The sequence below is a fragment of the Eschrichtius robustus genome, chromosome 3 (genome assembly GCF_028021215.1).
Source record: "Eschrichtius robustus isolate mEscRob2 chromosome 3, mEscRob2.pri, whole genome shotgun sequence".
NCBI lineage: Eukaryota > Metazoa > Chordata > Mammalia > Artiodactyla > Eschrichtiidae > Eschrichtius > Eschrichtius robustus.
Genome location: NC_090826.1, coordinates 110,047,563 through 110,071,673, shown reverse-complemented (window position 1 = coordinate 110,071,673; position 24,111 = coordinate 110,047,563). Strand labels below are relative to the sequence as shown.

At 55.8% G+C, this 24,111-nt stretch overlaps 1 protein-coding gene across 1 annotated transcript; it reads left to right on the top strand.

Moving 5' to 3' along the window:
• Positions 1 to 1,228: 1,228 nt before the first annotated feature.
• Positions 1,229 to 23,713, top strand: RORC (RAR related orphan receptor C). Its single transcript, XM_068538198.1, has 11 exons — positions 1,229 to 1,281; positions 3,552 to 3,581; positions 14,794 to 14,879; positions 15,199 to 15,340; positions 16,597 to 17,109; positions 17,336 to 17,457; positions 18,347 to 18,479; positions 18,644 to 18,751; positions 18,933 to 19,043; positions 20,416 to 20,525; positions 23,428 to 23,713. The coding sequence occupies exons 1-11, from the start codon at positions 1,242 to 1,244 to the stop codon at positions 23,587 to 23,589; spliced, it is 1,557 nt and encodes a 518-aa protein (XP_068394299.1). The 5' UTR covers positions 1,229 to 1,241; the 3' UTR covers positions 23,590 to 23,713.
• Positions 23,714 to 24,111: the final 398 nt, after the last annotated feature.

Here is a 24,111-nt window from a genome sequence, read left to right as displayed (position 1 = left end):
GCCCTCCGGAGTCTCTGGGAGCTACCCAGGAACGGAGGTGTTGATGGTAGCAGAGCGTGAGGTTCCAGGGTGGGGCACGAGTGGAGGATGGTGAGATGGGAGGGCAGGTGAGGGAAGGGACAGCTGCCTGCCCTCTCCACGCCAAATGCCACGTGCACCATGCTGGGGGGAGTGGGCTGCAGTCACGAGGCTGAGGTGTGGCTGGCTCCTGCTCTGCTGTTTACCAGCTGGGAGTGAGAGCAGGAGGAGGTGCCAGGGAGCCTCCCCACTGCAGCCTGGCCTCTGGCCAGCCGGCCTGTTGGGTAAGCAGGAGAGCCAGGCCCAGCTAATCAAACTCTGGGCCGAGGCTGTGCAGGAGATTAGTGGCATCCGGGTCCCGCGGAAGCAGTATCCTGTAGCCCTCCACAGAGCCCTTCCTCAGCGTGGGTCTGCCCAGTGTGGGAGGGTCTCCTTGCCGCAACTAGTGCATTGTAGCGTGGCTCCTCTCCCGTCCCACTGCTCCTCTGCCTCAGCACACTCCTCCAGGCCTGCCCCCCGCCCGCAACAGACCAGGAGGATGTGGAGGCATCAGGGAGCCAGGGAATTCTAGCGAAGGGCAGCAAAGGGCAGAGGCTAAGCAAGCGGAGGCCTCAAGGAACCCAAGAACCATGGAGATGAGTCTGACCTCATCCTGTAGAAGAGGCACCATCCCCCGAATAAGCCATCCCGTCTTCATCTCTCCCGTCCCCACCTCCCCTGTTCCTGTCACCTGTCTTGGTCAAGTGGAAAGCACATGATTCTAAAGTCACAGAGACCTGGGTTCAAATCACAGCTCAGCCACTCATTGTCCTGTGCAAGCCCTTGAGCAACTCATGACTATCTTTGAGCATCACTTAGCTTATAAGCACCACATAGTTATCTGGAGCAGCCATGCTGGCTTCATGGTGGATGTTGGGAGGATTGGAGAAAATCACGGATTTCCATAAAGTGACCGGCAAAGGGCCCAGCACACAGAAGGTGATCGATAAATGCTAGCCCCCTTCCCATCACCTAACCTGTTTCTCCTCAAGGCTCCAAACTCTGTTCCTCCCATCTCTCCCCTTGTCCCCTCCTGATGCCAGGATGCTCTGCCAGCCACTCCTTTCCCCTGCCTGATGCTGGGCCAGGTGCTCCCTCCCTCCTCCCTCTGCCCTCCCCTGGGCCCTGCTCCCTGCCCTCCTGGGCAGCCAGGGCAGCGAGGACAGCACCAAGGGAGTTGCCCCATGGACAGGGCCCCACAGAGACACCACCGAGCCTCGCAGGGTAAGAGGCCCTACGGCCCTGCAGGCAGGTGGAAGGGGCTGCCAGGAGGTTCAGAGGAGAGGGAGAGATGGCAAGAGACTGGTCGGGAAGTGAGGAGGGAGGAGGGGCAAGCAAAGAGAGAAGGAGAGAAAGATGAGTCGGCAGGGGAAGGCAGGCCGGTGAGAAAGGACAGGTCTCGATAGAGACTGAAGGAGAAATGGGAGGGGGGGGCTGGGGACCTGCCAGAGGAGGAGAAATAGGAAGGGAGAGAGACAGGAAGCACAGGGAGGGGAAAGAAGGGGAGAGCTGAAGAAGGAAGAGACGGGTGGGATGGGGGAAGAGAGGGGAGCAGAGTCAGGGAAGCTGGAGGGAGGAAGGGTCCACGTCCCAAGTGTGAGCGCCCCCTGGGAGAAAAGGCAGGCACTGCTCATCTGGCTGGGACCCCAGGCAGCAGTGGGAGGCTGACCACTCCACCTTCTTCTGTTCATTCAGCAACGGAGGAAGCCGTCCTGCCTGTAGGGATGACAAAGGGTCGGGGAGAAAGCAACAGAACCCTTTCCACCGCCCCTGCCCACCAGCCCAGCACATTCCTCCCCGCTGGCCTGGGGGGATGGGGCCTCATTTTCTGCAGAAAATGTGGGGCACTCAGCCAGGGGCAGCGGGGGACGGAGAGTCAGGCGGTCCTTGGGCCCGCAGATGGTCTAACTCAGAGACTCTCTCGGTAGGATCCCAGGGCCACGTGCTAGGTCAGGTGTGAGCGCTGAGGGGAAAAGCTGCAGGGCCACCTGGTGTAGGAAGAACTCCACTGCCGGGGCAAGCACGGGGACCACCCCTACCCCAGGCCTGCTCTGAGGCGCAAGGCTGGAGGCCAAAGAGACGGTGCCACGTCAGGGAGGAAGCTGGGTGGAGCCAGGCAGGATGGGTGGGGAGGCGGGAGGGGCCGGATGGAGCCACTCCCTCTCTGGGCAGTCCTCCGCCCACCCCACCCCCGGCAGAACCCAGGCCTTCCAGTCCCCTCGCCCGCCCCCGCCCAGGCCAGCAGAGGAAGCCTGCTTGCAAGGAGCATGTCCTGGGCAGGGGGACAGCGTGTGTGTGTGCGGGGGGCTTGAACGGAAGCGGGGGGGGGGGGGGCGTCAAGGACTGGACAAGTAGAAGGAAGAAAACTACAGGAGAGCAGAGTCAGAGGTTAGGGAAACTATAGGGGCCATAAGGCAGACCTGCAGGGTTTTCTGAAATGAAAGACTGGCCCTGTGCTCTGTGAGGAGCCGCTGTGTGGATGTAAGAAATGCACCAAGGCCTGGCAGGGGAAGCTTCTTCTCAGGGGCTCCCTTGGTAGGTGTTTAATAAAAGCTAACCGTATGGATGAATGAGTGACACACTCCCCCCCACTCCAACGAGGCTCCAGCTAAGGCTTTCCCCTCAGCAGCTGCCCCTCTGGAGGTCTGGGCCTCCCTGCCCACCCCGCATCAACCCGCCTGTGCTCCCTACTGCCTGCCCTCCCCCTGGACCAGCCACACACAGCAGCAGGGTGGAGGCGGGGCGGGGGGGGGTGGGATCCTGTCCTCTGCAGGCTGGTGAGCCAGTGGAGCCAGAGCCTGCAGGAGGCATAGCAGGAGTCTGTGCTTGCAGCTCTCCCTTCCTCTTCCCCCTAACATCCTCACTACCCTACCCTCAACCACCACACCTCTGGAATTCCCAGCTGCTCTCAGGCACAAATAAGAAACCAAGAGATTGAACTCCAGCTGCGGAGTATTTATTGTGCACCTCTAAGGGGCAGGCACAACAGAATCACAAGATGAACAAGGCAGACACAGTCCCTGCCTCCATGGGGCTCACTGTCTAGCAGGAAAGCCCCGTTTCACAGATTTCACAGTTATAGCAGTGAGATGATGTGGTGAGTACCAGGAACTCAAATGCTCGTGGTGAGTGTGTAAGCACAAAGGCAGGAGGAGTTCTCCAAGGAAAAGACATAATCAGGAACCTGGGGGATGAGAAGTTATCTAGATTGAGGAGGGGCAAGGGAAGGGCATTCCAGGCAGAAGGAATAGTGTGGAGCAGCCCCAGAGTAGTGAGGAGCCTGGCACTTCTGAGGACCCGGAAGAGGCCTCGTGTGACTGTAGGGCAGAGAGTGAAGAGAGGGGTGCAGTGGAGGGTGGTCCTACCTTCTCCTCAGATGACAGGTTCTGGTGGGAAGGAATGGGGCGGGGATGAGGGCCTGGGCATTGGGGAGTGTCTCTCGGTCCTCCGTGGTCCTCAACCTTTGGCCCTGACCCCCTCTCTTCTCTTCACAGAGCTGCTGGCTGCAAAGAAGACCCACACCTGTGAGTAGAGAATTGGGGTAGGAACTGGTGCTGGGGCGTGGAGAGATGGCAAAGAATTCAGCAAGGGTTCCAGGGAGGTCCGTGTAAAAGAAAGGCGCGTGCCTTGCACAGAGATGGAGCAGCTGGGCAGAGATGTCCGGGCCTGAAAGGAGGTGGAGCCTAGAAAAACGGGGGAGATGGGGAGATGGGGAAAGGAGGGGCAGGGGTGAAGAAACCTCAAGATCAGGGCAGTCGGAAGAGATAAGAAAGAAGCCTGAAGAGTGAGAGGGAACATCGCAAAGAAACAAGGAGAGAACAGTGAAAGCGGGCCATGGTAGAAGGAGAGGAAGCTGCTGGACAGAGGCACAGGAGCCGCAAGGGGGTGGGGCAGATCGCTGGGCCAGCGGGGAGACGGGGAGGCAGGGTGGCCTCAGGGACTCCGGGAGCCTGCACCAGGCTTTGTGGAGGCAGAGCCAGGTTTGGTGTTCATCTCTGTGGTTAACACATCCCAAGGTGTGAACAAGCCTGGGGCCAGCCTGTGCAGGGCTAGAGAGCAGGAAAGCCTTCATCTCTGTAGGAAACATACAGATAGGAACACTCTGGATCCTGGGGCCCTGAAAGACTGAGGCTACAGCGTGTGAGAAAGGGGTTAGAGCTCAGGAAGGACTTCCCAGTGGATACTAGTAAGTAACATCCTCTCTAGGGGACTCTCAGCACATCAGATCTATCCTCCTAGTTCATGGGAGAGGCTACTCCCCCAGAAAATGCACCCACTGCACCTTGGTCTCAAAGCTCATGTCCCAGCCACATGCCCTTACCAGCCTGAGGGCACTCTGAGGAAGGCCTTCTAAGCATCCTTGAATTGATGAGGACAACTCTGAGGTAGGAAAGGCCACCTGCATTTCTCTATGGCCCTCCCTTGGATTGCCTACCAGTTCCCCCTGAGAGCTCACTGCGGCTCCTCCTGCTGTCAAAACTGCCTAGAGCTCCCTGTTCCAAGCAGAGAGATCTCAGAGGGCAAAAGCACCACCCTCCTCCCTGAGCTGGTCAGACAGGGGCTGGGGGGCCACCGGGAGGCTACATCCTTCTGGTGGGGGGGTTGCTTTGCTCAGCACAATCCTGATCGGTGCCTCGCCTGCCACTAGCCACAGGGCCCCACGGAAATGCTGAGCAGGGCCCTGGGAGGAAAGCGGGTCAAGGAGTGACGCGGGTGAGGTGGGGGAGGTGAGGACCAGGGACCATATGTGGGTGGGGGGAGATGGGGGACTTTCGGAGCATCTGGAACTGGAAGAGCCTCAACTCCATTCCTACCCTTAACCCCTTACCGCAGAAACCTCGGCCAGGACCACACCCCCTTACCCCTTCGCAACCCACTGGCCCCGTGCAGCCACACCCTCACCCCACCCCCACCGATGAGTGTCCTCCCCCAAGCCACTGCCCAGCTCCTGAGAGCCCGAGGAAGGCCAGCGGGGAAAGGCTTGTGCCAGGCTGAGGAGCCCTGGAGTCCCGGCAAGATCAGAGACCTCTTAGGAGTTTTGGCCCAGAGAATCCAGGAGAGATGAACACCTCCTCCAGGCCCAGAGGCTCTGAAAAATGGGCTCCAGAATTGAGACAGCCCCCCAAAGGGGGTCTGAGACAACCCCAAGAAGGGAGGAACCCGAGAGGGACCCCCAGACCAAGAGGGGGCCTGATTACTAAGGGATCCTGAAGAGGGAACCCCGAGGCTGAGGTACCCCACGGAGCAGATATGAGGCTCAGAGAGCTTCTGAAGTTGACTGGCTCCACAGAAGGACCCCAAGGCCAAGAAACTCTACAGAGAGATTTGCACACCAGGAGACCCTCGTAAGCAGACCTGAACCAGAGAAAACTTCCCATTCCTCGAGTGGAATCTGGGGCCAGACTGCCTGATTTTGAATCCTGACTCCACCACTTTACTAGCTGTGTGACCTTGGGCAAGATACCTAACCCCTCTGTGTCTCACTTTCCTCATCTTTGAAATAGGTATAATGGTACCTACCACATAAAGTATTTTTTGAGGATTAGCTAATCCACATAAAACATTAAGAACCATTTCTGACATATAGCTAAGCCATCATCATCATCATCATCATTATCTGCATTCCAATTTCAGCAGTTTTGCTCCTGAGGAAATTTCTGATGGACTAACCCCTCCTACAGATAGTGGCATTGGTCTGATGATTATTACTGCTGCTATTATCATTTATTCCCTAGCCCAGGGCATGCACTGTGTCTGTAGGGAGGGCGTAAGCATGGTAGGTGGTGGGGCAGCCTCCCAGACTGCATCTCACTGAGCTCGGCTCTCGGCAGTCCACAGGGTCGCAGGCGGCCCCAGGCAGACATTCTGTGACTTACCTCTAGAAATATCCCTGTCCCTGGAGTCACCTGGCAAAGAGGGTCAGGCTCTGGGATCCTCGAGGGGAGGGGGAGTAGGGACCTGGCCACAGGCTCGCGTGAGCTCCATTCCGGCTCCCCAGCCAGAACTACCCTGGCGGGTGGAAACAGCTTTTACCGCGTGTGTCTGTCGCCTGTGGTTTTGGAATTTTCCAACGCCCCCTGCGATTGGCTGCCCCGCCCCTCACACTCTGCCCCAGGCCCAGATTGGCCACACGGGGCGCCTGTCATCCTACCCGCTACACCCCAGAGGGGTGGGGGGGTGGAGCTGGGGGGGTTGTCACTCGGCCACCTGTGGGGTGCAGATCTTAAACCCCCCTCCCAGAAGCATTGGGGGAGAGCTAGGTGCAGAGCCGCGGCCCGCAGCCCCACTGCCAGCTGCGCCCCATCCCTGGAACACCCCCGCTGAGAAGGACAGGGAGCCCAGGCGGCAAAGCCCACGACTCAGTCATGAGAAGTAAGTGAATGGGCCACCCGGGAGAGGGGAAGCCTGGGGCCCTCTGGAAAGGACGGGCACCTTGGGAACAGTGTGAGCAGAGCTGAGTGCTCTTCCCTGGCAGGGTGTGTCCCGGTCAAGGCCAAGGTCTGTGGGGAGATGGGTGGAATAGTCGGGGAGTCTTGCTCCCTGAGCAGTTCTCTTAGAGCAGCCACAGTAAAGGGACTATTGAGGAACTCCTGTGTCATGGGCTCTGCAAAGGATCTCCAAGAGTATCTGAGGTACCCTGCCCCTTGTTTTACAAAAAGGAGACTGAGACCCAGAGAGGCCCAGTGCTTCACCCCAGATCACACAGCTGTAGTAGGTGGAGGCTGGTAATTAACAGGCAGCCTGAACTCACTCCCCTGGCTCCCATTGCAGTGTTTCCCTCCGTGCCTCCAAACTGCCTGAGAGTAGGGTGAGAAAAGAGTCCAGAGGAATTGCTGTACCCTGAAGCGGTGGGACAGTGAGGGTAAAGCCAGGTCAGCAGGCAGAGGCGGTCAGAACCCCAGCATCCAGGCCTCTGAGCCATCACGCTCTCTGCCCAATGCAGGAACAAGATGACCAAGTGGAATCCAGCCAGGGTGCTGTGTGTGTGTGTGTGTGTGTGTGTGTGTGTGTGTGTGTGTGTGTGTGTGAGAGAGAGAGAGAGAGAGAGAGAGAAAGAGAGAGAGAAAGAGACCCCCCCAACCCCAGGTTCAGATGCCTGTTTGATGAGTAGGATCAGACAGCGGAGATGGGAGCAAAAAGCCCTCAGCTTCACCCGTTTCCTGGCCCGGAGCCATGGGCCAACAGCTGGTGGGCAGATGTCTGGGGTCCCTGTGCCTTCTAGCAGAGAAGGGGTGGGCAACTCGCCCTTGTAAGGGAAGCCAGAGGACCTCTCAGAGCACAGGGCGAAGGAGGAAAAGGGAAGTCCCATGCCCCTGTGGCCTGAGGCCTGAGGTACCCCCAGCCTCAACCTGGGGTCTTCCCACAACCCACAAAAGAGAGGCCATATTAGATCCTGGAAAGACCCGTGGCCTGAGTCTAAAGACCGGGTTCTGGTGCCACCTCTGTCACAGACTAGCCTTGTAGCCTTAGGCAAGTCATTGGGCCCTTGTCTCCTGTAAAACAAGTAAGCTGAATTTTAAAACAAAACCAACTTTGGGGAAGCGCCCAGTTCTGAGGGCCCAGGACCAAGGAGAGAGCGCTGGTCTCTGAGTTAAGCACCTCCAAGCGTAGTGGAGGAAACTCAGCTCTCCCAGAGGGTACACAGAGAGGCGGCCAAGGAAAGGAAAGAGCTTTCACTGGACAGAGACTCCAGTGCCTGTGTATGAGCTGGGGCAGGTCAGGAGGGGTGAGGAGAAGAGCCAAAATCTTCCACAAGAAGAAGGGCCTCTTGGGGCTTCAGTTTCCCTTCTAGCTTCTTCCCATTAGCAGCAAAGGTTAGCAAACCGGTCTTCCCAGAAATGGTCTCAAATCAGCAAATCCACCCTGGGAAGCAAAGATCAGATGTGCTTCAGAGCGTGGCAGGAGGGCAGGAGTCCCTGGGACTGGACAGGGGAGACACTTGGTCAGCTCTACATGATATCCCCCTGGGCAGTAGGCAAGAGAGGGGTCTCCTCCAATCTGGGGGTTGGTACCACTGGTCCTTCTCACTTGGACATCCCTGGGTATCTCATAGCCCCAGATTATCTGACTGCCCTGACCCCCTAGGGAGTACCAGCCATCACCATGTTCTCTGACCTTAGCTGGGGCGGGCAGAGCACTGGGGTCTTGGGACTGTGACACACCCAAAGACCCAAGGGCCAGACACACAAGGAGCAGAAATAGATCAAGAAATAAAGAGAGATGCAGAGGCCAAACTCAAATGACGGAAGATCTATGAAACACATGGGGAGAGAGTGATGTCCAGATAGAGATACAACTGGAGAAATGCCAGGAGAGTCAAAACATTGCGGTGTCTAGCCTGAGACAGAACTGGAATGCAAAGATGGAAAGGCACACAGACGCAGGGAGAGACAGAGAGGAAAGAAAGCTGGCAGGAGAGGGGAGACACTGAGTATTGATCGGGTCTAGGAAGGCAGGAAGTGGGAGGCATGGGATTTATAGAAGTTCTGAAAGAATGATACAGGCTCTCTGCCATGGCAACCTGCTGGTCAGGAGAGAGGAAATGTCCGTTAGCCAGAAAGACTCCCCAGCCAGCCAGAGGGAGGGTGGCCCCATCAGCTCACTCTGGGCCGCGGACGGTGTGGAGCCAATAGACATGAGGCCCCACCATTAGGCCTGGATGGGGAGGTGGGAGGACGAGGGGTACGAGGTTGCATGCCTGTCTTTGCTGTGCCCTGATCTCTCTCAAGTCTGGTCATGAAAATGAGGAGCCATGGGCCAGAAAGAAGTCCAAGTCCCCGGGCGCCACAGACCTCAGCCTGAGAGCCCAGGGCCATCTGAGAACTTTACAAAGGGCCCCCTCCTTCCTTGCATCACTGTTGCACCTTCGCCTTTTCCTCTCTTCCCATTCCTAACGGGACCCCCAAACACCCCCAGCCCAAGGCCCTAGATGTTGGGAGCATCCCAGCCCGTCCCACCACAACGAAATGTGGATGTTGGTGCGGCTGCCCCTCCCAGGGGCTCCCTCCCCCTCCCCTGCCCCCAGGCCACTGCCTCAAACAGGGAACGGGGACTTTCCCATGCTAAGAGCTCTCCAAGAAAGGCAGCCCTGTGGTCTCCTCCCGTCCCCCAGTGACTAGTCCTTTCTGAGATCTAATCTCCACTCCTCCTGCTGCTGCAGTGCTGCCCCTCCCTGGGACTCTGGGCTCAGAAAGGATGGAGATGTCTATCTGGGAGGAGGGACGGCAACAGGGCAGGGCCTCGGGGCCAGAGCCAGGGTCCTTCTGGGTCCACTGGTCTCCTGCACCAGCAGAGGCACTCTGGGGAGGAGATGCAGCCCGGGGGCCGGGAAGGCCGCTGATTGTGACATCTGGGCTCCCGCTCCTCACAGCTTCCTCCTGGTGATTCATGCCCTCCCCCCAGCCACTGGTTGTTTTCACTCAGTTTTTTTGTTTCCCCTCCTTTCTCCTGTCCCAGACTGCGGGGGTGGCAGGGCACCAAGCGGGGGGTTTCAGGTGGCTGGCTGTCTTTCGTGGCTTTTCAAAACCCCAGACTCTCCCTCGCCCACCTGAGTTTTAGCTTCACTACTTTCTCAGCCTGGGATCTGGGTGTATCAGCAGAAAATTCTCACCATGGGCAGGGAGGAGCGTTCACCAGGGACAACTGCTTCTCTCCTGACCCCCAACCCAACCCTCCCCCTCCTGCTCTTTGTGGCGGAGCCCACCGCCGTGGTTTCCAGCTTTGCAGAAGCTGCGGGAACTGAGAGCTGAGAAAGGAGGGAGGCTGGTGACAGGCTGGGGTACACAGGGGTTCCCTGGTCGGAGCTGTGGTCTCCGTGGGAGGAGAGGGACTAGTTTTGGCTGTGGGGTGAGGGGGCCCTAAGCTAAGAAAAGAGATGCATTCCTCTTGCCCACTCACTCATTCGTTCCTGCAGAGAGACCTACCAAGGTGTGTGAAAGCCAGGCCACACCCCAAGGGAGCTGTGGTCTCCCGAGTAGCCCCAAGTCAGGAGCTCTGGTGGGATGGGCGAGCCATGCCTCCTTGGCCTTAGAAGCCAAGGGTAAAGGCAGGAGGGGGCTGGCACCACAGAAGGTGTGGGACAGAGGGAATAACGTCTCTCTGGATCTTTAGACTAGACATGAGTCTTGGCTTTAGTTCCACGGGTGTCCTCCCTGAATTCCGTTCCTAGCGCACCCCCTCACTTCACACTTTCCCCTGCAGCCGGTAACCTTGTCCCCCATCCCATTCTGCCCAGTGCATTTGGGTGTCTCATCCTTATAGAGTATATGGCTCAATAGTTGGGGACACTGGCTCTCAGGTTACAGAGACCTGGGTTCACACGCCAGATCTGCCACTTCTGGCTGTGTAACCTTAGTCAAGCCGCTTACTCTCCCCTGGACTCAGTTTTCTCATTTGTAAAATGGGGACAATACAAATAGTACCTACTTCACAGGATTGCTGTGATCATTAAATGAAAAATGTATGTAACGCCTGGCACAGAATAAGAATTCAGTCAGTGCTTATGTCTATCTTTATTACTCCCCCTTAATCAATGTCCATTGGAGAAAAGGAGAGAGAAAGAGAAAAGAGGAAAAGCCTAGCTTTAGACTGATGGGGCACCAGGAGAAGACGAGGACCCCAGGGTTCCTCTGGCTGCATCCTTTCTCTACCAGAGCTGGGGGGTGGTTCCGGGGTTTGAGGGGAGAGATCCCCCTGGGTTGCAGCCCCTCCTTTGCTCCCACCACTTCCTCTCTGTGGCGTAGGGCACCTGGACAGGGCCCAGGGCTGTCTTCCTAAGGTGGCACAGGGCCAGGCTCTGGATGCATTCAAAGAGCCCTATCAATGAATCTCGCAGCTGTGAGAAAGGTGAGATTAGAGGAGGCTGGCGGGAGGGGGGACAGCCTACTTTGTCTCTACCGTATTTCCCCACACAGGAGGTGCCCAGAGGAAGCTCCCTGGGGATCCTTCAATCCCTGAAGCAGCCCAGAAGAGATTCATTTTCTTTTCCTAGTACCATGTCAGAATAAAGTTTTAGAGGTCACACTGGATGGCAGGGAAGATACAAGAATGAGCTGGGGAAGAGACCACCAACCCCACCCTCATGCCCCAGAAAGAGGCATAAACAGGAAGAGGGACTAAATTCTTGCTACTCAGAAAGGTAGGGTGAGGACCAGCAAGCTTGGGCACCAACCAAAAGCTTGTTCAGATGGAGAGCCTGGATCCCCCTCAGACCTGCTGCGTAGGGACCTGCATTTTAACAAGCTCCCTAGGTGATCTTGTTTAAGACTCAGAGGTCTAGAGTCACGCAGTCACTAGGTGGTTTCGGGAGGTATCATGTGCACAGGGGCATTTCTCCCTCCTTGGAATTGGAGGGTTTCCTTTGGTGGGCCCTGGGAGAGAGCTACAGTGTGAGCTACAAAGATCTTCCCGAAGCAGCAAGTGAGGGCGGGCAGAGTGAGGGCTGCTGCAGGAGCCGTGCTGCAGGGGCTGGCCTAGACGTTCCTGACCTCGGCTTGGTTCTAGTTCCTGGCACTGTCAGGCCCTTAGATGGTAAGTTCCTGGCAGGCCAGGCTCCCGGGAAACAGCTTGAGTAATCCTGTGATTACTCAGCTCCCCTCCCCAATTTGTGTTCCCACCACCTGCTGCTTCAGGGACAGGGCTCGAGGGGGAGGTTTTGAAGGTGAGCTATCCGAGGTGTTTTTCAGCTCTGGCTCCCCCCACCGCCACCTCTGCCAGTCCTCTTCCCGTTCTCTCCCCTCCCCTCCTCCACAAGTCACACTCATGTGCACCGGTACTTTCTCTTTGAGGTTTTGGGTAGATGGCATTGCCGGGGGACAGGTGGCAGGGCCAGGAGGGAGGAGTAGGATAAGAGGGCCTGACACTGCTGAGAGGGCCAGGGGCTGGGCATGGGCCCAGGACACGAGTGTGGGTTTTTCTGTGTTTCTGCGGCTCTCTCTCTCTCTGGGTCTGTCTCTGTTGTCTCCTGGTCGCCAAACTCTTGGTCTTTCTAGCTCAGAGGCTAGAGGGTCTGACCCTCTAGCCCGAAACCCCTGATCCTATGTGCCTGTCTCATTCCCTGTGTGCCTGCCTCACTGTGTACCTCTGTCTCGGACTATGGTTGGGGAGCATGGGGGAGTGGCTGGCCTGGTGGCTGGGGTCTAAACTCTGGTGTCCCCCAAACATGGGTATTTGTGAAGGTGGTTTGTGGCTGGCCACATCATCCTATGAGAAGGGCGAGGTCTTGGTGACACTGTTGTGAGGTTCCTAGGGCCAGGACCAGCAGTGAGTCAGGCTGTGGGGCAGAGAGATGTGTCTGAGTTACCCGTGTGGTCAGCTCACACACGCACACGGATGTGGCTCTTGGAGAAGGGAAGAGGCAGGGAGGCCTGTGGTTGAGGACTGGGCTGGAGCCCGAGTTCCCACTGCGGCTTGGCCTAGTCTCCCTCCCGCTTACTTTTTTGGGTGACCCATGTTGGTTTCTGCCCTCTCTGGGCTTAAGGCCACCGAGGAGAGAGATCCCACGGTGTTGGAGAGGAAATGTGTTGGGGAGAGGCAAGGGCAGACTCCACAGGGCACAAGCACTTCTCTTGGGCCTCAAATGCCTTCTGGGTTCTGTGCCCACTGCTGCGCTTGGTGGTAGCCAGCACACACGGTGCTCGCGGCCGCGCTGCGCTTTCCGCAGGTGATACCACATACGAACTGTGCTACCGCCCATCACCCCCTGGACACGCGGTGAAGGCTATGCTTACCTTTTACTGGCAAAGGAACTGAGACCCAGAGAATCCAGTGGCTAGATGTGCACGTGCCCCCACGTTCTCTGCCCCTTTTCCGGGCACCCAATCCCCCCACCTTGTTCTCTCTTCCCTCCATTCATTCCAATCTGCTCTTAATTTACTGGAAAGAATCTGAAAGCTCCCTTGCTGTCTGTCCTGGATGATCACAGCCTATTGTGTGGGTGCTGGGCAGACTAGTGGGGCTGGGGGTGAGGAGAAGGCTCGGGCTCTAATGGAGGGACTTCAGACACCTATACACCCCGTCCCCCGTGAGAAGGCAGCTGCTTACTCTGACTCAGCTCAAGGCTAGCCTGAGGGGATGATGGTTTAAGGATGACGGAAACAATATTTCAGGGAGTGCCACGGAGCCATGGTCACCCTCCCCACCTCACATCAGCAGGTCCTACACGCAACCAGGGTCCAGGCCTGGACCAGAGGAGAGTTCACAGGACTGTGGATTTGCCCTATAGGCAGGCTGCTGCTTCCTCTGACCCTTGGGATCAGAGATGAGAAGGGGCTACAGTCCTAGACCAATTTATGACGTGCTCCACCCCAGGCATGCCCCCTCGGAGGGGAGGCAGCAGGTTAGCAATGTCAGAGGAGAGACCCACATGCCCTTAGGAGTGATGAAAACACCTAAAAGGGACACCAGCTCTGCCCAGTGCCTTCAAAGATTGGCTGGGGGGAGGCCAATGCCTGGTCCCTGAAACTCAGCAGAGAGCTGTGGGCATTGACAAGGATGGGGCAAACCTGGGGCCAGTAACCAACCACAGTGAAGGGAGCGGGGAGGTAGGTTATAGTGAGCTCAGTGGGAGAGAGGGGGGTCCTGGCAGCCAGTGAACAAACACTAACAAATACGCACATGTGCACACTGGCTTAAGCAGACATGCCTATTGGCTCACGAACCACATGTACCTTTCATGTGTACACATACACACACACACACACACACACACACACACACACACGAGCACTCCTTCAAACATGCAACATGCCCACTGATGTGTGTGCCCCAAGAGTCATATACACAGAACAGCCGAATGGAAAGCTATGGGGAACTGGGATATAGACCCAGTTCCTGGGTAAACTAGCGGTATGAACCTGGGCCAACCACCTGATCTCATTTGGCCTATTCCTTCATCTGTGAAGGAAAAAAAGAGGTTGAATTTGATGGTCCGTAGTCCCAGCCAGTGTTAACCTTCGTGATTCGTGCGCACACAGTTGGACGCAGAGGCCCTTGTACACACGTAAGCATGCACACTCTCATACGTGGAGACTCGCACAGCCACCCTCTGCTCTGGGGCCAGGAACCTAGGAGGCCTGTTTGATCCGCTCCCTGGCTCTCAGACATCCAGCAGAGCTGGCTCGTTGACCCCACTTTCCTGGGCTCCATCTCGGCTTCTCCTTACCCTCTCTGGGGCCCACCCAGTGGACCCTGCCCCCTTCGGCCCGTGGTCTCTGCACAGCCCCTCCCTGAGCCTTCACTGCCCAGCCGAGGATGGCTGGCATCTCTACCTGTCCCCCAGGTGCCTCCTGCCTGGTGGACCACATCTTCCCACCGTGCCCCACACTCTGCCCCTGTGAGCCGAGCCCCAGTGGGGGAGGGCGGCACAGAGGAAGCCCCCTGGGCGGGAAGCAGGTGTTGTGAAGCCATGAGGACTCCTAGGTCCCCAGGCAAGAGGGAGGCAACTAGAGCTTTTCATCTTGAAGGGCTGAACAGGTGGCCTCTGCAGCTGCTTTCTCTGCCCCCGTAGAACTGATACAACCCCCGGCCAGCCCGGGAAACTAAAACAGCCTCCACAGACACTTTGCTGAGTGGCATTTGGCATTCACTCCTTCATCCGTCTTGCAAGAGGGAAACAGCAAGCTGGAGCGGGGGGAGGGAAGCAGGGGAAGCACCGTGTCCCTGTATCTGTCCCCCAGGTACAGGCGGTAGGATACACCGAAGGCTCCTGGGCTGACCTCTGCTCTTTCCCTCTTCTAGCACAAATTGAAGTGATCCCTTGCAAAATCTGTGGGGACAAATCATCTGGGATCCATTACGGGGTTATCACCTGTGAGGGGTGCAAGGTGAGTACACACACATACACAGTCTCTTCAGAGGTGGGGAGAGGGGCCTCGGCGGCCTTTGTTCTGCCTGCAGGGCTGGTCTCCTGAGACAGCTAGAGAGCTACCCGGGTGGCACCTTGCCTGGAGAGCCCGGCGCACAGGAGGGCCTTGTCTTCAACTAGGGAAGTGATTGCAGGACAGATTACAATGGAGGAGAGAAAACTGAGGCGTCGTGTAAGATCTGGAAAAGGTGGGGCTAGAGCTTGCGGGCTGCAGGCACTTGGGACTGAGCTGGGCCTGGCCCAGATCAGCAGCCCTGGTCTCCACCTGCCTTCCCCAGGGTTTCTTCCGCCGGAGCCAGCAGTGTAATGTGGCTTACTCCTGCACCCGTCAGCAGAACTGCCCCATCGACCGCACCAGCCGAAACCGATGCCAGCACTGCCGCCTGCAGAAATGCCTGGCCCTGGGCATGTCCCGAGACGGTGAGGCCAAGCGGGCAGCCCACGGGGCTTCAGTCTCCAGAGGGGCAGCCTGACCTGCTGTGCCAGACAGGGGTTAGAACGCCCTTCGGGAGCTCCGTCCCTCCCTCTGGCAGGCCCTTGTCTCTTCCACTGTTCACCATGGCAGTGGGCAGGCTACCCTCAACAAAGGTCTTCACAGTGCCCAGCTTCAGGCTCTGCTACAACAACCCTCCTTTCCCCAAGGTCCCAGACTCTTCATTTTCTCCTTCCTCGGGATGGAGTCTCCTCACCCGACTCCCCTGTGACCCAGATCCCATCCGCATTCCACATCTTTCCCTCCTGCCCCATGGCTCCAGTTCCAGCTCCGTCTCCCTCCCTAGTGCCCCATCCCCAGCCTGGGCCAGGGGGAGGTGGCTGCGAATGGGACCAGAGTTGGCCTGAGAACAGCCCAGAAGGCTGAGGCTGGGGAGGCCGGCTGTTCCTGGAGGCTTTTCTCCACCTTCCTCAGCCACTGCCCCTCGCAGCCCCCAAACTGCTCCCCCGGCAACACCACAGAAGGAGCCCAGGCCGGGGCTGGGGGAGACCTGAGGTGATGAGGAGCCAGAAGGAGCCTGTCAGCACTTTTCAGCGCCCAAAATAACAAAGTGAAAGGAAACACGCAGTGTTACAAAGGGGCAGGCGGGGCGACGAGGGGCTGTGTCCCCACACCTGGGAGGGGTGGCGGGCAAATGAAAAGGCAGGAAAGAGAGAGCAGAAGAGGATGTTCAGAAACCAGCCGCGAAGCCTGGGTTGGGCTGTGGTGAGTATCTAGGTCACCAGGGAGCCTGCAGGCCTGACCACAGGGGGACCTGCATTCTCGGCTCTCCTCTTCCTCCGACCCTCCTAGACAGGCGAGGTGACCCCAATACAGCTCGAGGCCCCCCACTCAGCCACCCCCAGCCCCATATCACGAGGCCAGGGCCCTCAGTCAGGACTCATTGCTTGCATTCTGCCACCAGTAGAAGCTGGTTTCGAGCCAGGAGAGTTTGCCCGGGAGACTGAAATGTCTGGGCTGGACCGAGCCCCGAGCCCCGAAGCAAACCAGCGTGAGAGGTGGGAGGGGTCTTGAACAAAAGTGCCCTGAAGGGAGGCTCTCAGGCAAGACTGGAGAAGCTCTGCTGGGAGTCAGCTATTCAGGGAGCAGCAAGTTAATCCTGTGATGATCCAGATGCCTACTCACTCTGCCCTGTACCCTGTCCTCCCCCCTCAAAAACTCCTGATCCCCAAACCTCTTTCAGCTGTCAAGTTTGGCCGCATGTCCAAGAAGCAAAGGGACAGCCTGCATGCTGAGGTGCAGAAACAACTGCAACAGCGGCAACAGCAGCAGAGGGAACAAGCGGCCAAGACCCCTCCTGCAGGAGCCCAAGGAGCAGACCCCCTCGCCTGCACCTTGGGGCTCCCAGATGGGCAGCTGCCCCTGGGCTCCTCGCCTGACCTGCCGGAGGCCTCAGCCTGTCCCCCCAGTCTCCTGAGAGCCCCAGGCTGCGGGCCCTCCTACTCCAACAGCTTGGCCAAGGCCGGGCTCAACGGGGCCTCGTACCACCTGGAATACAGCCCTGAGCGGGGCAAGGCCGGGGGCAGAGAGAACTGCTATGGCACAGGCAGCCAGCTGGCCCCTGACAGGTGTGGACTCCACTTCGAGGACCCCAGGCACCCCGGGCTTGGGGAACCAGGACGGGGCCCGGACAGCTACTTCAGCCCCAGTTTCCGCAGCACCCCAGAGGCTCCTTATGCCTCCCTGACGGAGATTGGTGAGCCCCTGGGGAGGTAGCTGGGGAGAAGGGAGGGGGAGGAAGATAAGGGAGGGGCTTCCAAGAAAGGGGCCCTAGTCAGCACCCTCTGTAAACCAGACGTGCACAGGGGCCTCGGGGGGAGGCAGAGCGGGGCTAGGCCAGGCAGAGGAGTGCCCTTTGTACGGGAAGGGTAGGAGCTGGCTGAGATCGAGCCCCTGCTTTCCTCCTCCTCCTCCGGCCCCAGAGCATCTGGTGCAGAACGTTTGTAAGTCCTACCGAGAGACGTGTCAGCTGCGGCTGGAGGACCTGCTCGGACAGCGCTCCACCGTCTTCTCCCGAGAGGAGGTGGCCGGCTACCAGAGGAAGGTGAGGCCAGGGGACCGCGCGGGGAAGGGAGGACCTCCCACCACCACTGGGGGGTCCAGAGACAGCCACCTGCACACGCAAGTGGGCTGGGGCGAGGCAGGGTATCCCAGAAAGACACAGTGGGTACCGCTGTTAAGTATGCACCCTAGCAGTTGGATGAGAGCTTCTCCTTAGCTCCTGCCTATGGTCATTTTACGCGGCCTTCATCCTACCTCCCCCATCACGCCGACCTTGGCGAACAGACCTCGGCCTAAGCTCCTTCCTCCTCCGTCAACAACGACAAGAGTCAGAATCCTGAGCAGCATTTGTTAAACGCTCCTTCTCTGCCAGGCACCTGTGCTGAGCGCTTTACGTAAATTATCCTTGACCCTAAGGACGACCAACCTATGAGGCTGGCATCTATCTCTGTTCTTAATGGACCGAGAAACTGAGCTCAGAGGAGTTTGTAGACTTACTCCTCGTCGCAAAGTAGTGGATCTGAAAGCAAATTCAGATCCATCGGGCTCCAAAGCTTGTTCTCTCCGTCCTGTCACTCTGACAACACCTCCTGCGCTAAAAGCACTTGTTTGGTACTGAACTTGAGTATGTCTTAGTCACCTCAACAAGATGCACACTCTTTGAGGGCAAAGCTGTATCTCAGACGTTTGTTAATTCCCCACAACAGCTAACTCTGCACCAGTGGCTGGTGGGCACTCAGTAAGTGCGTCCAAGTGACAGGAATTAACCTGGAGTGCACATTTGTGCTAAGAATAGGCTAAAAACATGGGTGCTGAGAATGTGGTGGTTCAGAATCTACCCCCTGCAGTTTATCTCTCTGGGTTCCTAGGGCCTTGGCGGGGGGCCCGGGGTCATAAAGAGGGCTACAGTGGGACCCCCTCCTTCCCTGCAGTCAATGTGGGAGATGTGGGAACGGTGTGCCCACCGCCTCACCGAGGCCATTCAGTACGTGGTGGAGTTCGCTAAGAGGCTCTCGGGCTTTATGGAGCTCTGCCAGAATGACCAGATCGTGCTACTCAAAGCAGGTGCCCAGGGAGAGGGGGCAGGCCTGGGGGCAGTGCGGACAGATGAGGAAACGGGCAGGGCTGAGTGGAGGGAGGCGACTTAAGGGAACTGGGACACTGAGGGAGACAGAGACAGATTCCTGGCCGTGTTTGATGGTGTACCTGCCTTTCTCCCCACTCCCCAGGAGCCATGGAAGTGGTGCTGGTCAGGATGTGCCGGGCCTACAATGCCGACAACCATACAGTCTTTTTTGAAGGCAAATACGGTGGCATGGAGCTCTTCCGAGCCTTGGGTGAGGGGCAGGGGGAAATGAGAGAGAGGAGTCGGATGCCAACCCCATCCGAGGCTTGGAGACCCAGGGCCCCCTCTTTTCAGGACAGATTGCCTGCTCTGCTCCAAACACCAAGGGGCGGGTGTCCTCGGGCACTGTGGCCTCACCCACCTTGCTCACTCTTTCGTTTCCACCCCACCAGGCTGCAGCGAGCTCATCAGCTCCATCTTTGACTTCTCCCACTCCCTGAGTGCCTTGCATTTTTCCGAGGACGAGATTGCCCTCTACACGGCCCTCGTCCTCATCAATGCCAGTGAGTGTCACTGGGCTTGGGTAAAGGACATTCGGGCAGTTGGGGCGGGGGGGTGGCGCAACAGATACTGAAGAGTCTGGACCTTCGCTTGTGGTTAAATCTGGCAAGTCACTTTAAAGAGCTGAATGAGCCCCCCTGAATATTGCTGTAAAAATATGAGTTAAAATAAAGACACAGAGGAGCCTGACAGAGGGAAAAGAGCAGCGCAGGCGGGGTTGGAGAAGTGGGGAGACGCGAGGAAGAGAGGAAGTGAGCCATTTCCCTGGGAGAAATTAGTCTGCTTGTGAGTCCCTGTCAGTGACTCCATTGCGGCCGCACGTTGGAATCACCTGGGGAGCTTTCAAAACGATTGCTGCGACTCTGAGGTCATTGATCTGGGGTGCTGCCGGAACACCAGAAGTTTTAACAGCCTCTCACAAGTGATTGTAATGTGCCACCAAGCTTGAGAATCACTGCTCTGTGTGAACTCATTTCAAGACTACATGCCATCGGGAATTCCCTGGCCATCCAGTAGTTAGGATTCCACGCTTTCACTGCCGAGGGCATGGGTTCAATCCCTGGTTGGGGAACTAAGATCCCACAAGCCCCGTAGCGCAGCCAGAAACAGAAATGAAAAACAAAACAAAACAAAAGACAACATGCCATCATGGCAGGACTCTGGATGTCCGCTCCACTGGAATGGAGTGGGCTGGGTGAGCCAGCTGAATGCTAAGGATTCAGAGAACCTGGGGAAGTGGGTTGAGCTGCTAACCCTAGTTTGCAGACCAAGATTATCAGTCTTCTGGCTCTGCCAATGAGTAGAGACCTAAACATTCCCCTTGAACTGGAAATAAAGACTTAAAAGATGACTTCTGGGTATTTTATGGAGTCAGGGCAAAAGGTGGTTTGTCTCTTGAAGTTAGCCACAGACTGCTGCAGAGGCCTTGATGCTGACCTAGGTGGCTTCACAAAGCCCATCTTCCTATCTGGGGCCATCCCTGCCAGGTGGCGGGGAAGAAGAGAGAACATTTTTTTTTTTTTTTTCTTCCCCACAGCAGAGTTTTAGTGCCTAGCTTTGAATTAGCTATGTGAAATATCAGGATACCAGGGATAGGGCAGCTTGGAACTGGGAGATTGGAATGTCTTATCCCTTTCATCTCTCTCCAGTTTTCCTTGTAGAAAGCTAGCCCAGCCCAAGGCCCCATAGCTTACCATTATCAAACCAAGACACACACACACACACACACACACACACACACACACACTTACACTCTCTCTCACTCAGCTAGGAAGATCTATATTCAGCACAGATGTCCAGAATGACACACCCTTTTGGGGAAGTTAACGTCCATGCTCTTTCTTTTTCTTGCTATGGTCCCATCCCCTCCTTCAGACCGGCCAGGGCTCCAAGAGAAAAGGAAAGTAGAACAGCTGCAGTACAATCTGGAGCTGGCCTTTCATCATCATCTCTGCAAGACTCATCGCCACGGCATCCTGGCAAAGGTAGGAGCAGTCCCTGGGACAGAGGAGGTCAGGCCCAGTGCCAGATCTGTGACATCACGGCTTGCGAGGGCCATGGTCTGAGGGTCCAGAGGAGGAAGTGCTTGAGTGCTAAGTTGTGTGAGAGAGCTTGCAACAGCTTGGGGGCAAGGGGACTGATCAGTCACTTCCATGTGGGTAAAGATGGGAAGTTAGGGAGCCTGGAATTGGGAGGGACCTCCAGGGAACAATTCAGTTTAATAGAGCCACCGCTTACCCAGCACCTGCTTGTACCGTGGAATGGAAAGATACAGAGATGCCGTCCTTACCCCCACCAAGAGTTTTTAATCTGCTGTGAAGAAGAGACTCGTGTACCAATGACCCTAACATAGAGGCGAATGTGTTATGGGATATAATAATAATGCGATTAACAAAGTGCTTTCACAGATATGCTCATCTTTATGACAACTCAGTCAGTAAGATAGGTGTTAAAATCTCCCTGTAGTGATAAGGAAACTTAAATGACTTGTCCAATTTTATGCGATCATAAGTGATAAATGTAAGGTTTAATCCCAGGGCTTTTTCTACCGTATCCCTGTGCCCCTAATATAGTACTACAGTAAGAGATATTGGGGAAATGTGAGAGCATGGAAGAGAGATTAAAAATAACTTGAGGGTAAAAGGAGTGGGTCATAAATGCTTCCTAGAGGAGGTGGCATTTAAACTAGGCCATGAAATATGTAAGATTTTAACGGGCCTTCAGGGGGTGGGACAGGCATTCCAAGCTTAGGGAAAAATATGGACAAAAATAAGGAGGCAAGATAATGCATATACGGAGAATAGTTCATGGAACATTTTGACTAAAGTGTAAGGTCAGGAGCTGGGATAGATTGATGCGGGCAGGGAAGTAGCAGAAGACAAGCTTGAAAATTAGGTCAAGGAGCAAATCAGAGAGGACTTTCAAGGCCATATTAAAGAGTTAAGACTTTATTTCCAGGCAATGGAGAGCACCAAAGGCTAGAGGAATGATATCATCAGAGCTATTATTTAGGCAATTTAATTTGGAACCAGTGTAAAGGAACCATTTATGTAATGGTTCAAGCAATGGGCACTTGCTATGTGCCAGGCAGAGTGCTAGGTGCTGAGAATACAGAAATGCCTTAAACGACAGGCTCTGCCCTAAATAAACTTCAAGTCTGGTAGAATAGATTAGGAGGAGGAGAACCTGAGAGAGCAGTTGGAAAGCAAATCTCTGTTGGATCCACCTTCAGAATACATCACCTCCCACTGTTACCCCCTAGCTGTCAGTTCTCACTTGGACCATTAAAGAGGCCTCCTTAACTGGACCCCTGCTCCATCCCTGTCTGTCCTACGGCAGCCACACAGCACTGTTCGCAGTGCTCCTAGAGCTGCCCATCATGCTGAAAATCAAACCTAGAGTCTGTGTCGTGGTCGACTGGCCTCATGATGTGTCTGACCCCCGACTTCTTTTCTCACCTCATCTCCTTCCACTGCCCTCTCAGTCACCCGTTCCAGCAACACTGGCCTCCTTGCTATTCCTTGAACACATCAAGCCCGGTTGCTTCTCAGGACTTTGCTGTTCCAGCTGCCTGGAAGGTTCTTCCCCTAGTTTTCCAAATGGCCTGCTGCATCCCTTCATTCTGGAGAGGTTTTCCCAGACCACCCCATACAAAAAGCCCTCTACCCATCACTCTGCTTTATTGTTTTTTAAAGAAGTTTTCTAACATATATTTATTTTCTGGCTCCCTCACTAAAATATACATTTAATAAAGGTAGAGATTTTATTTTCTTCACTGATCTATCACCACAATCCATCACAGTTCCTAGCCAAAAGGGTCTCAACAAATATTTGAGAATGAATGAAAGAATGAATGAAAGAATGAATGAATGAAGCTATTGCAATAGCCCAGACAAATGCAAAATAAAGCAGGAGGAATGAAAAGAGGATGAATTCAAGAGATTTCAAGGGATCCCATGCTGCCTGCTCTTCCCTGACTGTCCCTTTCCTAGGCAACTAAGCTGGGGAAAAGGGGGTGGCTGGTGAGAGGTATTTTTAAGGCTCACTTGGTTATACAGGAAACTGCAGAAGATAAATGGTTTTCTCAGCCTTTCTCCAGTGAGGTCTCCCTGCCTCTGTCTCCTCATGGCTCTCTGGGCCTTTTTCATTCCCCTCCACCGGCTGAGTGCTGGCAGTGTTGGTTTACTATCTGCAGTGTTGGGTACCTGCTTGGAAATTGCTTAGTCCAAACAAACAGTTATTGAGCATTTGCCATGTGCAAGCAGCTTGATAGGTACGGAGGATACAGACAGAGGGAGGGAGGGAAGGGAGAGAGAGAGACCCTACCTAAGGAGTTTAAATCTAGGGTAGGGAGACAGACAAATTGGATCATTTTCCTAAAATGGGATTTCAGTGCTGCACAGAGGGAAACCCAAAGGAAGGGCCCTTAACCCAGGGAAATAGTCCTAGAGGAGGTAACACGGAAGGTGAGTAAGAATTAGCCAAGCACAGAAGGATTGGAAAGGCATTCCAGGGGAGGGGAACAGTATCAACAAAGGCAAAGAGGCACGTAACATTATATAACAGAGAGTGACAGAATTTCACTATTATAAAAGCATAAAGTGTGAGTTAGAGAGTCTTTAACAGGGCTCATCTTAGGAGTAGCAGGAACATCATTTGGGGGTTTCAGCCAGAAAACATGTACCTGTCCCATAGCAGTTCTCGCTAGCCTCCAGTTGCCTGAACACAGACCTACCCCTACCAATGGGATCTGGCTGTTCCACAAGTGCCAAGTGTGCAGGGAGAAAGCAAGGAGAGTTATCCCAGCCCAGGAAGGATGGGGGCACTTCTCTGCTCTGGGGACAGAGCTGTAGTACTGACCCTCCTTCCCCATGAACCCATGTCCAGCTGCCACCCAAGGGGAAGCTTCGGAGCCTGTGTAGCCAGCATGTGGAAAAGCTGCAAACCTTCCAGCATCTCCACCCCATCGTGGTCCAAGCTGCTTTCCCTCCGCTCTACAAGGAACTCTTCAGCACTGAAATCGAGTCACCTGAGGGGCTGTCCAAGTGACCTGGAAGAGGGACTCCGTTCCCTTCCCTAGAGCCTGGTGGCTCACCTTCCCCTTGGCCTTTTCCTTTCCTGTGCGCCCTGGAGGGTGGTCTCTGCCTGTTTTGGGGGGGGGGGGTGAGCAAATGCGGAGACTGGCTTTCTGCCCACCAGCCTGCCTGGCAGCGGGCCAAGAGCTAGAGGGTGGGGATGGAGGAACACCATCTCTAGCCTCAGCTTTGTCCTGGCTCCTCTCAGCTTCTGGGAGACCTGGGGTGGGATACAAGGACCTCTAGGAGGACCTAGGTGTCCTCAGGACAACAGGGGGATCCAGGACACCCTGGACAAACAGAACTCAACTCTGGGCTCAGAAGCTAAGAATAGGCCTTTGAAATACCTCATTGCATTTCCCTGGGGGCTTTGGCTGGGGAGATGCCTCAAGCTCAGAGACTGGCATCTGGAGCCCAGAAGGACCTGTATATAACATGAATCTGGATCTTTAGATTTTCTGCCTTCCCCCTTCCTCCCAGCTCAGCAAGGAAATTG